General features: G+C 38.7%; 1 protein-coding gene across 6 annotated transcripts in view; it reads left to right on the forward strand.

Moving 5' to 3' along the window:
- PAWR (pro-apoptotic WT1 regulator) overlaps window positions 1–15,488 on the forward strand; it is a 205,167-nt gene that overhangs the window by 164,541 nt on the left and 25,138 nt on the right. For all 6 annotated transcript variants that reach the window (XM_056574049.1, XM_056574046.1, XM_056574044.1 and 3 more), the window contains exons 3-4: window positions 2,987–3,112; window positions 10,943–10,971. In XM_056574049.1, coding sequence (XP_056430024.1) covers window positions 2,987–3,112; window positions 10,943–10,971 — 155 coding nt within the window. The remainder of the gene's footprint in view (window positions 1–2,986; window positions 3,113–10,942; window positions 10,972–15,488) is intronic.

The following is a 15,488-nucleotide window of genomic DNA, read 5'->3' on the forward strand; positions in this document are numbered from 1 at the left end:
GAATGTTGATGCCGTTGTTGCGGGGAGTGAATGCTGCATTCTTTTATTGTTATAAATCTGTAAATTACTTCTATTCAAAAATCTTAATCCTACCAAGTTGAGTGGTTCTTTTCTGTCTGACATCAGTGCTCTCTGCTGACACCTCTATCTGTCTCAGAACCTGTCCAGAGTAGGAGCAAATCCCCATATTAAACCTCTCCTGTTCTGTACAGTTCCTGAGACAAGCAGAAGTGTCAGCAGAGAGCACTGTAGGATTAAGATTTTTTAATAGAAGTAAATTACAAATCTGTTTAACTTTCTGGAGCCAGTTGATTTGGAAAAATTTTTTTTCACCAGAATACCCCTTTAATGACTGTAATGACTTGTATGTATGTGTAAAGATACCTCTAGATCAGTGGTCTCAAACTGTGTCCCTCCAGATGTTGAAAAACTTCAACTGCCAGCATGCATCTGGAGGGCCACAGTTTGAGACCACTGATCTAGATATATTATGTGACTTACAATGTATGTTTAAATGTAACATTGGATACTGTTCCTATTTTATCCTTTTATTTTACATTCCTATGTGAGTTTATTATTGGTATATTAGGTAATTATAAAGTATCAATAAAGGGCCATGCAATGTAACAATCTCCTCTTGATACAGATAAGAACAATATTGTGAGCTAAGAGTACAAAGCTTAACCTTATAAGGAGACTGCTTCTCCACCAGATCTAAGGAACATTCCTCCAATAAATGAAGGAATGTTTTTTTTTTACTTCCTTAAACCCACCGTATAATACAAGCAGATGCTTTGCATTTTACTGTTCAGCATGAATGTTCTACGCCATTTATTATAATACACATTTATTGTACTGCTGCTGTTACATGTTTAATAACCTACATTTGTCTTCAGAGGGGATCATTGGGGAAGAGTTCAGCAAATGTATTCAATAAACATGGAATATTTCTTCTATTTCTCCCGCATTGTTCTATTAGCAGATCAATGTCCATTGTGTTTCATTCTCCAGTGATTCTGTGGTATTTCTTAAGTAAGCTCTTAATACTAGAGGTCATTTTATTGTTAACCCCTTAAAGTGTACATGTTGTTTCAGGTAACTTTTTAGGGCGTGTTCACACTGCCATCAGGCTCAGTTAGGTGGAGCTCCGTCTGCAGTTCCGTCAAGTTTAGCGGAGAAAAAAAAAATAGTGAAAGCACTCTTTTTTTTTTTTTTCTCTCTGCTTAATTCTAAAATTACTGGATCATTCACTTGCATGGGGTCTGTCGGGACCTGGCAGTAGCTATCTGCATATGACCCGTTTCAGGGTCCGTTCGGCCAAGAAAATAAAAACATCCGAAAGGTTCCTAAACAAGTCAGATGCAAACGACAATGTGAACCTAGCCTAAGGATAAGCCATTGTGTGCATACATGAGTAGTAGCACTATTTCTGGTCCCTGTATAATTTTATTTTTTAGATTTTTGGCTGCATCATTTTTTTTAGTTGTCCCTCAGCTAGTGCTTTTTTTTTTACATTCACTTGTACCATTGATGTATGTAAAGTTTGTTGAAACGACAGTACCCATTTAACAAAACAGTTTAATACATAAACCATCTATTTTAAAATGATGGTAAAATCTTTTAGTTTTCACCCATTGCGCCAAAAGGTGCACAACTTTTTTCAAATGCTGTCCACGTCCCGTTTTGTAAGCCAGCTTTGGGCTGGTGTAGATTTGCGAAAATTGTTCCAGTGTGGACATCAATTGATTGACGATCGTTTCTGTACACTGCTGTGGAATATGTTGGTACTACATAAATGAATTAAATAAATATGTATATATGTACAAATTAAATATTCTCTTTTAAAACTGAGGATTTTTTTTGGCATGCTATTAGTTACAGTGTTATCACTGACACTGAGTAAGAGAAGATCTGTTTAAAGTTTGCTTTGGCAAGCTGAAGAGATTTTTTTTTACTTTTGGTTAGATTCTCAGTATAATGCCTATAACTTGTGTGACCTCTCATGTCAGTGACTTGAGAAACTGCAGTGTGTCAGTGCATATTTCAGAGCAACTGCTGGCTGTGTAGCCCCTTGGGGACACCATGTCACGATTTTATGTCTAATTATTCTCTTCTACTCCACTGGACAGATTATATCCTCCCTTTGTGTTCTATGAGCGCAGACTCAGAATTTCATGTAAAAATGATTTTGGCCCATTCCTCCAGGCAGATGCTCCACTGTGCTGCAGCTATTTGGATGGTTTTTATGGACTGCCATTGTTCAGTAGTGACACACAATCTCAAATAGATTGAGATCAGGACTTTTACTGTCCCAGCGCAGGACGTTCAGCCATAGGGTACGTTCACGCTACGGAATTGCCACGGAATTTCCGGGCAGAAATCTGCGGGCGCAATTCCGCGGTGTGAACTTTAACATTAGTGTGAAGGGGTTTCCGTGAGACCCGTTCAATCTGCGGAATTTCAGCGGCAGACATTTCCGCCGCTGAAAGTGTTCCGCTCAAAGAAAGAACATGTTCATTCTTTGTGTGGAATCTGCGAGCGGACCATAGCCGTCAATGTATGTTCAGCGGCGGCCGCCAGGTGGCATCTCCGCTCGCGGAATTCAGCCACGAGAATTCCGTAGTGTAAACGCACCATTATGAATCTTGAGCTACAGAAGTCTTTCTTTGGCTTTGTGGCTGGGAGTGTTGACCTGCTAAAAGATGAACTTTAGTTTATTGAGTTCAACAATTTCTCACACAGAGGATATCTATATTTGTGTCATTATACCACTTTCTAAGAAAGATTTTAGATATACTATGTATTTTCTATATCTTTTTCATCTTGTAAGAATGCTGGGTACTCGTGCACCCATTTATGTCTAGATAAATGTTTCTGTGATTCAGTATGATATATTAATGGTTATAGTATATATCTGTCTTAATATAAGGGCACAGAATCATATGGAATAGACCAATTCATTCATCTTTTTTTTTTCTTTATGCAGAGCCCTGAAGATGAAGAGGATGATGAATCTGGACAGAAAGAAAGGAAGAGAGCAGATGCAGTTACCCAGCAAAATACCCTCCAGAACGAATCCTTAAGTATAGACCCCAATGACTTTTTGCAATCGGTGAGAATTATTTAGCACTGTTTTGTACAGTCCTACAAACTAGTCTATGTTTTAGTTCAGTATACTTGGCTATGAATACAGTTGTGCTCATAAGTGTGCATACCCTTGGAGAATGGGTAATATATTTACAATTTAAAGAAAAACATGAGTGAGGCAAAACACATTTCTTTTATTTCTTATGGGATTCATATTCAGCTGTAGATAAAACAAAGATAAAACATTACAACAAATAAAAAAAATTATCGCTATTCAAAAGCTTGCACACACACAGTTCTTAATATTGTATATTGCCCCCTTTAGCATCAATGACAACATGCAGTCTTTTGTAATAGTTGTCTATAAGGCTGGTGATATAGCTGCCCATTCCTATTGACCAAAATGCCTGCAGGTCATCTTACATGAACTGCATACTTGAAATCTCCTCATAGTGGCTCAAATGATGTTAAGTTCAGGAGACTGTGATGCCCACTACAGAACCTTCAGCTTTTTCTGCAATGGCCACTGTAGGATCAACTTGGCCTTGTGCTTTGGGTCATAGTCGTGCTGGAAAGTCCAAGAGCACCCCATGTTCAGCTTTTGTGCAGAGGAATACAAATTGTCTGCCCCTCCCCCCACAAAATTTTTTTTTTAAAAAAATCAGTGATCCACCATCATACTTTACAGTGAGGATGGTGGTCTTTTAGCTACAGGCATTGTTGACCCCTCTTCAAACATAGTGCTTATGGTTGTGCCAAAATTCTCTATTTTGTTTTGTCACTCTAAATTGCATTGTGGCAGAAGCTTTGAGGCATTTCAAAAAGTTGTCAGTCATATTGGAACTGGGCTTTTTTCCTGGCAATCTGACCATGAAGCTCATTTTTGGTGAAGTTACCTTTTGGGGTTTTCCATTATTTCCGGAACAATTCTTCTAGCTGAAATATTACCTGACCTTGACTTCGTATCAAGACATCTCTGAATTTTACACTTCTTCATAAGTGATTGATTAGTACTGACTGGCATTTTCTTTTTTATTTATATATCTTATATTCTTATATTGAGTTTTTATAAAAATGACAAAAACAGAGCAATGCACCCAATACACTGGGTTATAGTGCAGATTAACAGGGGTAAAATGATGTATAGCTTACTTAAATTGCTCCCTCTATTTCCAAGATAAAGCCCCCTGTTCTTCATTTTCACATCACTAGGATGTGAGAGTGAAGACTAATGAGTATGCATAAGATGGTCGGGCATAGCGCGGCACACAGGATAGAGGCAAAGAAACTCTGTAAGCCAGCTTCTGCTTCCATTGCGCACTAATCCTCATTAGCAGTAACAAGTAAGTGCGGTATACCATAAGGCAATATTAGTAGTTGGTATCTCCAACAAATTTGCGGCTTTTAATGCCCATATCACTTGTGAACTTTCCTGCCGTCATATTTTTAATTGGCTCAAGATTATTGCTCTATAATAATTCACAACATCAGAGTCCTTCTGATGATATTGGAGCATATAATATTTTTACTGCTACTGACTGGCATTTTCAAGCCTTTGGATATCTTCTGTATTTATAAAGTTCCATTAACTTGTTACGCAGGTCTTTTGACAGTACTTTCCTGCTCCCCATTGCTTGGTATCTAGCTTGCTCCATGCATCCAGGTGTCAGCTAACAAACTCACTCACCCAGATTTATCAAACAGTGTGAGAGAAACCAATCACAGGTCAGGTTTCACTTTATTAGAGCTTTTTAGCTGAGCTGTGATTGGCTGCTGTGGGAAAATCAGTCAACTTTTTCTCTCACACAGTTTGATAAATCTGGGCCATTGACTATTTATACATAGACACGAATTGCAATTTAAAAAGCCACAGGTGTGGAAATGAACATGTAATTGACATTTAAACCAGTATTTGTCACCTTGTGTGTCTGTAACAAGGCCAAACTTTCAAGGGTATAGAAACTTTTGACCAGGGCTACTTTGGGGATTTCTGGTATAAGAATTTAAAAAGGAGCCAAACAACTATGTGATAATAACTGGCCTTATATGATCACTATCCTTAAATAAAGACAGTTTGTTTGAATGATCAGTCATATTTTTTTATGCAAGTTGTATGCAAACTTTTGAGCACTGATTTTTGAAAGTGCACCTCCACCAAACATTAAAAGAGCATTCGCTTGAATGGGGCTGAGCTGCACTATTAGGCACAGCCCATAAACTAGACTAGAGCTATTTCTGAAGGCCTACATTATCTACAGGTTTGTATTTGTTTACTCTGTTAGTCAAACATCTGTGAGTCAGAAATTCAGCGAAAGATAAGTATAATGTATTCGTACTATACATAAGTTTCCTTTTTGCTGAAAGCACATACAAAAATTCAAGGTCCCTCCAAGAACAACCTATAAGTGCAAATAAGAGTATGGCTTCCACTGTATATACAGTATAAGATACATGTAAATGATGGTGATTGCACAGGCTTAGAAACTGTGTCTGTGTGATCACCATGGCAGCCTAGCTTGGTTGCTGCCTCTTAGATGCAGCAGTCGTTAGTAACAGTGGCATTAAGAGGTCAGACTCCCTCTGTCATTCTATCTGACCTTGGCAGGAAGATGCAGCATACAGAAGTTTCCCAGTGACACAAATAAAAGTAGACATAATTGTTATTGCTGCAACCATAACTACCTACTGTAAATCTACGGTGTTAGTAATTTCGTGTTTTTTTTTAAGCAAAATAAATGTTTCTTTTTCATCTCACATCTCAAAAATGGAATAGAAGGGATCAAAAAGTAAAAGTGCCAAACTGTTCTCTTCATGTTGAAATACCTTAATAAAATTCTATTGAAAATGAGTAATCAAAAAGCCATATACCCCCAAAGTGGCACAGATAAACAGCAAATAAAATAAAGCTCTGTCAACAAAAAATTTTTGCATCAAAGAATAAAGCTGCATGTTTTTTTTTTTCTTTAAACCAATGCCTCAAGGTGTATTAAAATTCCCTCCCATGTCACCTGGTGAATGCTGCTATGGCATATATAACAGCCCTCTGGAAAGACCCTAACCCTCCCTCTCTTAAGGCTGGTTCACATCACGTTTTCTCCCATACGTCTCCCGTATGTAATTCATTTCAATGAGCCGGCCGGAGTGAAATGTTCGGTCCGGTCAGCTAATTTTTGCGCCGTATGCGCTTTTACAACCGGACCTAAAACCGTGGTTGACCACAGTTTTAGGTCCGGCGAAAAAGCGCATACAGTGCAAAAATGAGCCAACCGGACCAAACGTTTCACTCCGGCCGGCTCATTGAAATGAATTCCATACGGGAGCGCATACGAAGGCATACGGGAGCACGAGGTTTTAGCTCCCCCCTGCCGTATGCGCTCCCGTATGGGAGAAAACGTGATGTGGACCCAGCCTTAGATTTATACAGCTGGCTACATGAAAGACCTCACTGCTTAGTTTCATAAAAGGTATGACCACTTTTTCTCATGGTTTTATTTGTTTTCCAAGAGTCCAGAAAAAAAGTCTCCACTGGTGCAGAAGTAGTTTCTACCCATATTCATAGGTGGATCTCTAAATATCTCTGCGAGGCAGGGAGGTGCCTTAGCCAGGCTGTACAAGCAGAGCACCAATAGCACTGATTAGTGCTATTCTATGGCATAGGATTAATCAGTGTTAGTAATTGAAAGTTTGCATGTAATAGTCTTCTATGGGGCCTTAAAAATATGCGCAATAAATAATTTAAAAAAGTTTAATACATTTTAAACAGTGTTTCACACAGGGAAAGTAAACAAGAAAAATAGCAAACTCCAGAATTGCTGTTTTTTGGTCACTTTTTGGAATAGAAAAAAAATGAATAAAAAGTGACCAGAAAGTCCAATCAAAACAAAAATTATATAGATAAAAACTACAGATCACAGCACAAAAAAAATTGCATTTCTAAGGGAGAGCGGAAGAGCTTTTCTTGTGTATCTCCAGCTCTCCTATAGAGAAGCATGGAGGGGTTGTGTCAACCACCACTTTGTGAGGTGGTTGACACAGCTTCGTGCATAGGGAGAGCTGGAGGGGGCCGGGTAGGAGATTGCAGGGGCTTCCAACTGTCAGACACCCCGCAATCAAACACTTATCCCCTATCCTGTGGATAGGGGATATATTTTCATAAACAGGTCAACTCCTTTAACTTGTTACAGAAATAAACAAAATGTCATACAGTTAAACAGTTAAAGGGTTATTCCATCCTTTTTACAATAATAATTTATGTTGCTGGAGCAGGGGGACCAGGGCTAGGTCAGTATATTTTTTTTTTTTCCATTTTCATCCCACCCAGCACATATAAAAAAAATTAAATAAATAAAGCCTGGATGGCCCCTTGTAAAAATTGATTTGCTTTTAATTCCTGCTAGCCTGGTAGACTTTGGGGTCTGTTGGCACATGTGAATCTTTACCCAAATAATCGCATGTGACTTGGGGCCAGTCATGAGCTAATCACAAATCAGAAACTAAGGATTTGTTTATCGAAAGGTAATGCTTTTTCTGGCTTTTAGTCTCCCTTTGTGATCCATTTTGGGCATTTAAATGTTAACAAAATTGCTTTTGTTAGTCGTATTTGGAATCTGAGTTGTGTTTTTAATTGTGACTGAATGGTATGTCAGGAATGTGGAGATCTGATTTAGTACATGTTCCCTAGTTAGTAAACAGTAGTCTTACTTGCCGCCTGCTTCCCCAGTGCCTTGTGTTTCTCTATGATTGCCAAGAATGTAGAGCAACTAAACCATTTCCAATCACACCGTCCACATCACTCCCTTTCCTGAGTATGTTATTAAAATGTGTGAATAGATATATACATTTCATTCCTGGAGCTGCCATCCATCAGCATATTAGCCATTATGTCAACCCTGGCTGTGCAGAGATACATCATGTGGAATTACATTGTAAACTGAGGCTGCTTTTCAACCAGTCTGTATATACATTTAACCATAACTTTATTATTGCATTCTTCCTGAATGATCATCATATAGAAGGAATAAGCCATATCGGAGACATTTCTCTCATTTATTTCATTTCTTGTCAAAAGGGACATTAAAGCTCCTCTAACACTCCATAACACTTACTAATCCACAAGATCAGTAGGTTTATGATCGCGCGAGGGGTTCCTACTGCTGGGACAACCTGTAAACTCAAGAAATGATCCAGTAACTTATCTATCTCCATCAGTTTCTATAGACAATGAATGGAGTCATTGGGCATCGGTGCGACTGCTGCGCTATTCCACTGGGAGCTTTTGGACCCTGTTCTCAACATTGCCTTACTGTCTAGGAGCCATAACTTTTTTTTTTCAACTCAGAGAGTCACATGTGGGCTTGTTTTTTGTGGGACCAGTTGTACATTTCAGTGGCACCCTTAATTTTACCATAGAATTTAATGTAAAACATAGTGGGGCTGAATTAAAAGGAAGTTGGGCACTGAGTTTACTGTATGGTTAAAAAATTTTTTTAAAAAAGACATATTAGTTTTAGTCTATGGGCTAGATACCAGACAACATCAGATTTGTATAGTTTTTGTTTCTATTTTACTAAGTTTTAAAACACTTTCTACAAAGCTGTATGTGGACTGGTTTTTGTGTGATGATCCTTTTGATGGTAACTTTTAGGTGGATAGGGCTGTTTAATTCCATCTTATTCTATTTTTTTTCTGGTATATGAGGTAACAAAAAAAACTGCAATTCTGGCATTTTCTTATTGTGTGTGTATATGTGTATATATATATATATATGCGGTATACAGAATAACAATAAAAAAAAACTATGGGACATCCTATAGTTCTATATACTGCTTTCTTTAGCTGTGCAAAGTGGAGATGAAGGGACACAGCTCGTACAGCCACGCAATTCTGCCTCTGTATTCCAGCGATTGATGAAGGTCATGGCAACTTATATAAATACAATATAAACTTCTGATATGCCACTATGACATGTTACAAGTTTGTTGAAATGATAAGTACACTTTAAGAAATAAACACGTGTTTTCTAAAAATAATAAAGCTCCTTTCACGTTAGTTGTGAGTGGCTTAGTACATCTGTGCTCTGTTGATCTGTCATATGATCCAGAACACTAGATGTTACTTAGAGCAAGGATTTGAATAACAAAATGAGAGAGATTACCCTCAGAACTGTGATCCAGACAGGATGTGGTGTCCGAGTGCAGTTTATTCTCATGAAATGTAAAAGTACAGGCTCATGTGGAAAGGCACAACTCAAGTTTTCGCATTTCTTCACATAGATTAATGACAATAAGGATATCAGACTGACATTGAGGTACTTTCAAGGCCAGATGCCATAAACCAACAAACTAGAAAAGGGGAGCTTCCAGAGGCCAAAGTATTGTGGGTAAATGGTACACACAGGCCTAGAATGCTGAATAAGGCTGTGTTCACATCACATTTCCTACATACGGGGACCAGATCCGGCTGTGAGATGGCAAAACCGGGTGGGTCCGGCTGGGATATGGGAGCGCACAGTTTTCCCCACTCCCAGCCGGATCCGGTCGCTGTATGTAGGAAATGTGATGTGAACCCAGCCTAAGCCCTTTTATTAATGTGTACTGTATGTTCAGTCTTTGTAAGGCAGGATGGAATACCATGCTGCACTTACTGTCCTGGTCTACACAGCAAAGCTGGCCCATGACCTACAGAAAACAGGAAGTGTCAGCCTATTGTGACTGCTCTAGTGGAATATTTCAAGGTTAAAGTTTTTTTATCTGGCAAGTAAAAAATTGGAAAAGGGTTCCTTAGTGCAGATTAAATGTTTAGCTTTTTTATTTTAAATTAATGATGAAATTAGAGTCTCAAATCCTGGAGAAAAATGCTCTGATGTCTGTCAGGTGTGGTGCTGCCATGGAAGCCTAAGCACTTGTACCTTTTTTGATATCTTTAAAGAAGCACTCTGGGATCCCCCCCCCCCCCCATATCATGCACACTCACGATCACTAGTCCTACATCCCCATTAGCTTCATTCAAATACAGCTGCATCACCAGTTATGTGATCACCAGTGTGACCCATGGAAGTCCAAGCACCCACGTTTTACTATAAAATGTATATAGAGTGGTGCTAGTAGTTCCCTGAGGGAGAGAACTTAGAGGAGAAGAGAAAGACTGGCTTTTATTTGGAAGACTCCAGCGATCCCCTGTACATGTATAGTAACTGTATCTATATGGACAGTTCATAATCTGAACTTGCCCAATGCTTTTAGCCTGACGTTGACAACATGTCCCACTGCATGTTTTACAGTGGAGGTTGTTGTAGCCTTCCATAAGAAGTATATGTTGTTGTCCCCCCCCCCCCCCCCTTTTACACATTTTAATTGTGCTTATTATATGGCACCTAACAATTAGATTTTGAGTGCCCTAATTTTAGGTCACCAAAATGATACTGCTCTGTATAAACCCCAGTATGTGTGAATATCCTGTTTGCTTTGGTTTACTGTGTTTACCATGTTAGATGGGTTTACATGTACTTTATAGGAATAGTTTATGTACACTGTGAATGTTTTTCTTTTGGATCTATATGTGTGGTTTTCTGCATAAAGCTTTGGTGGTTGAAGCAAACATGATTCAGCAAGTCACAGAAACTAGAGTTACATTTGGTGTTCATAAGTTGGTTTTGGGATGGTCAGATTTTCCTTGTTTTATGCCAGTGTTTAAATCTGTAGATTTTGATGGAAATGGCTTTTCAGCTCTTTTTCGAACACACACATACATGATTCCAGATATTGGAGTCCACCAGGGGAGAATATGTAACGTTTAGTTGTTGAGGATGAGCATTTATTCTTTACCAGTAATTTCTGTCTCTTTCTTTTTTGTTTAGGAAAGAAACTTGCCAAACAGATATAAGAGGTAAGAATAAGAAATATATGTAAAATGGTTTATTATAACTTAATTTTGAGTTATTAAAAAAAAAATTATAATACAAAGTGCATTATTAGTAGAATAAATAAATCCTGATGTACAGCAGCAGGTAGATCTATTCTGTAATGCCCAGTATAATAATAAGTGGTTCCAGGTGGCATTAATACTTTTATTGTTACCATACTATCCATACTACTGTTGTGAGATAAGTTGGCATTCTGTTTCTAGTTAACTAGCTGACCCATCGTGGCATATGACACATACCATTCTTCCAGTATGCATACTGAACCATGGATACAGAGGAAAAGCCTTTTGGCAGGGCCAAAACAATGGATTTGTCTAGTTGTATTTGAACTAGCACCAGAAGGAGGATATATTCACTAAGCATTGTTTTCTTCTGGACTAACTTCAAAGGGAGTGCCATTTTTGCAAAAAAAAATAAATAAATACTGGACAACCCCTTGTGTAATGTATTAAGACCTAGTGTTCATGTGACATTAGTTCTCAATAGTAGTCTCTCTTTAACATGTGAAGACTGCACTGTGCCCTGATGGTGTTCATCTATTGCATTTTTGTTACAAGTTATTAAAGGGGGACTCTGGTGGAAAACCTTTTTTTTTTTTTTTTTCATATTTACTGGCTCCAGAAAGTTAAACAGATAATAATGTAATCCTTCCTGTATTTATCAGCTTCTTTATGCTCTAAAGGAAGTTGAGTTGTTCTTTTTTGTCTGACCACAGTGCTCTCTGCTGACACTTCTGTCCATGTCAGGAACTGTCCAGAGCAAATTCACATAGCAAACTTATCCTGCTCTGGACAGTTCTTGACATGGACAGAGGTGTCAGCAGAGAGCACTGTGGTCAGACAGAAAAAAACTATACATCTTCCTCTGAAGCATACAGCAGCTAATAAGTACTGGAAGGATTAAGATTTTATTTTAAGAAGTAATTTACAAGTCTGTATATCTTTCTGGCACCAGATGATTTGAAAGACATTTTTCTACCGGAGTTCACCTTTTAAGTCCAAGCAAACATTCTGTAGTCATCAGTCTGAGATCTGCTCATACAGACATCTACTGCAATATTTTTTTGTACACTTTTATAGCCGAGCTAACAGGAAATGTCCTTGAACTTGTCCTACGTGATCAGTATCTGTCTAACCTTTCATTAGAAGGAAGTGTGAATGGCTCACTAAACTGGAACTGAGCACCCTATGCTTGATTCCCAGTCTTAGATGGTTAAAACAGCCATGGTGCACCCTATGGAGGCACACACGTTCGAATAGACTGACATTTTTCCATTTTAGCCTTAGTATTATATAGCAATAGAATTTATCGCTGCTGTGAAATTGGGCTGAATGGTAACTGTTTTAATTTTTCAAACTGAGATGTATTCCTAGAGGGTAAAAATAACTAGCACAAAGTTTGACATTCATTAAGCTCTCTTTTAAATCTGTTATAACAGCATATCGTACTTTATTTAATCCACATTTTATCAGGTAGCTAGCAGCTGTGGTAAAATAATAGTCCATTATATGTTTTTTTATATAATAAATAAATCTAAAAACAAAAACTGACTGGTTTTGCAACCAATCACAGCCTTGGTGTAATTTCTTTACAAGCTCTGGTAAAATGAAACCTGAGCTATGACTGGTTGTTATGGGAAAAATCGGTCCGTTTTTTTATTTTTTTTGCTCAGAAAATTTTTTTTTGCCTTGAAAACTCTGGTGTTTTTTTTTTTTCATCCTTTACTTACACATACCCATATTAGGGCTTTTTTTTTGTGTGGCCAACTGTAGTTTGTAATGACACCATTTTTCCACATGAAAAAAAAAATGCAATTTTGCCACTTCTGAAGGGGTTTTATTTCTACACAGTGCTCTTAACCTCTTAAGGACCCAGCCATTTTACACCTTAGGACCCGGCCATTTTTTGAACATCTGACCACTGTCACTTTAAACATTAATAACTCTGGAATGCTTTTAGTTATCATTCTGATTCCGAGACTGTTTTTCCATGACATATTCTACTTTAACATAGTGGTAAAAAAAAATTTGTAACTTGCATCCTTTCTTGGTGAAAAATGTGAAAATTTTAGGAAAAATTTGAAAATGTTGCATATTTCTAACTTTGAAGCTCTCTGTTTGTAAGGAAAATGGATATTAAAAATATTTTAATTTTTTTTTCACATATACAATATGTCTACTTTATGTTTGCATCATAAAATTGACAAGTTTTTACTTTTGGAAGACACCAGAGGGCTTCAAAGTTCAGCAGCAATTTTCCAATTTTTCACAAAATTTCCAAACTCACTATTTTTCAGGGACCAGTTCCGGTTTGAAGTGGTTTTGAAGGGTCTTCATCTTAGAAATACTCCACAAATGACCCCAGTATAAAAACTGCACCCCCCAAAGTATACAAAATGATATTCGGTCAGCCTTTTAACCCTTTAGGGGTTTCACAGGAATAGCAGGAAAGTGAAGGAGAAAATTCACAATCTTCATTTTTTACACTCGCATGTTCTTGTAGACCCAATTTTTGAATTTTACAAGGGGTAAAAGGAGAAAATGTATACTTATATTTGTAGCCCAATTTCTCTCGAGTAAGCACATACCTCATATGTCTATGTAAAGTGTTCGGTGGGCGCAGTAGAGGGCTCAGAACCGAAGGAGCGACAGGGGATTTTGGAGAGTACGTTTTTCTGAAATGGTTTTTGGGGGGCATGTCACATTTAGGAAGCCCCTATGGTGCCAGAACAGCAAAAAAAAAACACATGCCATACCATTTTGGAAACAAGACCCCTTGAGGAACGTAACAAGGATGTAAGTGAGCCTTAATACCCCACATGTGTTTCACGACTTTTGCATATGTAAAAAAATAAAATAAAATTTCACTAAAATGTGTGTTTCCCCCCAAATTTCACATTTTTGCAAGGGTTAATAGAAGAAAATACCCCCCAAAATTTGTAACCCCATCTCTTCTGAGTATGGAGGTACCCCATAAGTTGACCTAAAGTGCACTACAGGTGAACTACAATGCTCAGAAGAGAAGGAGTCATATTTGGCTTTTTGAGAGCAAATTTTGCTCGGGGGCATGTCGCATTTAGGAAGCCCCTATGGTGCCAGGACAGCAAAAAATACCCACATGGCATACCATTTTGGAAACTAGACCCCTTGAGGAACGTAACAAGGGGTACAGTGAGCATTTACCCCCACTGGTGTCTGTCAGATCTTTGGAACAGTGGTCTGTACAAGATTTTTAATTTGCACAGCCCACTGTTCCAAAGATCTGTCAGACACTAGTGGGGGGTAAATTCTCACTGCACCCCTCATTACATTCCGTGAGGGATGTAGTTTCCAAAATGGGGTCACATGTGGGGTTTTTTTTTTTTTTTGCGTTTGTCAAAACCGCTGTAACAATCAGCCACCCCTGTGCAAATCACCTCAAATGTACATGGTGCACTCTCCCTTCTGGGCCTTGTTGTGCGCCCCCAGAGCACTTTACGCCTACATATGGGGTATCTCCGTACTCGGGAGAAATTGCATTACAAATTTTGGGGGCTTTTTTCCCCTTTACCTCTTGTCAAAATGAAAAGTATAGGGCAACACCAGCATGTTAGTGTAAAAAATTAATTTTTTTACACTAACATGCTGGTGTAGACCCCAACTTCACATTTTCATAAGGGGTGAAAGGAGAAAAAGCCCCCCAAAATTTGTTAGGCACTTTCTCCCGAGTACGTCGATACCCCATATGTGGCCCTAAACTGTTGCCTTGAAATACGACAGGGCTCCAAAGTGAGAGCGCCATGCGCATTTGAGGCCTAAATTAGGGATTTGCATAGGGGTGGACATAGGGGTATTCTACGCCAGTGATTCCCAAACAGGGTGCCTCCAGCTGTTGCAAAACTCCCAGCATGCTTGGACAGTCAACGGCTGTCCAGCAATACTGGGAGTTGTTGTTTTGCAACAGCTGGAGGCTCCATTTTGGAAACAGTGGCGTACCAGACGTTTTTCATTTTTATTGGGGAGGGGGGCGTTGTAGGGGTATGTGTATATGTTGTGTTTTTTACTTTTTATTTTATTTTGTGTTAGTGTAGTGTAGTGTTTTTAGGGTACAGTCACATGGGCAGGGGGTTACAGCGAGTTTGAGCTGCCGCGCAAAATTTGCTGCATCGCAAACTTGCAGCCTGATACTCACTGTAAGCCCCCTGCCCATGTGAATGTACCCTGTACATTCACAAGGGGGGACCTCCAGCTGTTGCAAAACTACAACTCCCAGCATGCACAGTCTATCAGTGCATGCTGGTAGTTATAGTTTTGCAACAGCTGGAGGCACACGGCTTGGGAAACACTGAGTTAGGAAACAGACAATGTTTCCCAACCAGTGTGCCTCCAGTTGTTGCAAAACCACAACTCCCAAACATTCTCAGGCATGCTGGGAGTAGTAGTTCGGCAACATCTTTAGAGCCAGATGTTGCCGAACTACAACTACAACCAGCATGCTTGGA

Source organism: Hyla sarda, chromosome 4, assembly GCF_029499605.1.
Source record: "Hyla sarda isolate aHylSar1 chromosome 4, aHylSar1.hap1, whole genome shotgun sequence".
Lineage (NCBI taxonomy): Eukaryota > Metazoa > Chordata > Amphibia > Anura > Hylidae > Hyla > Hyla sarda.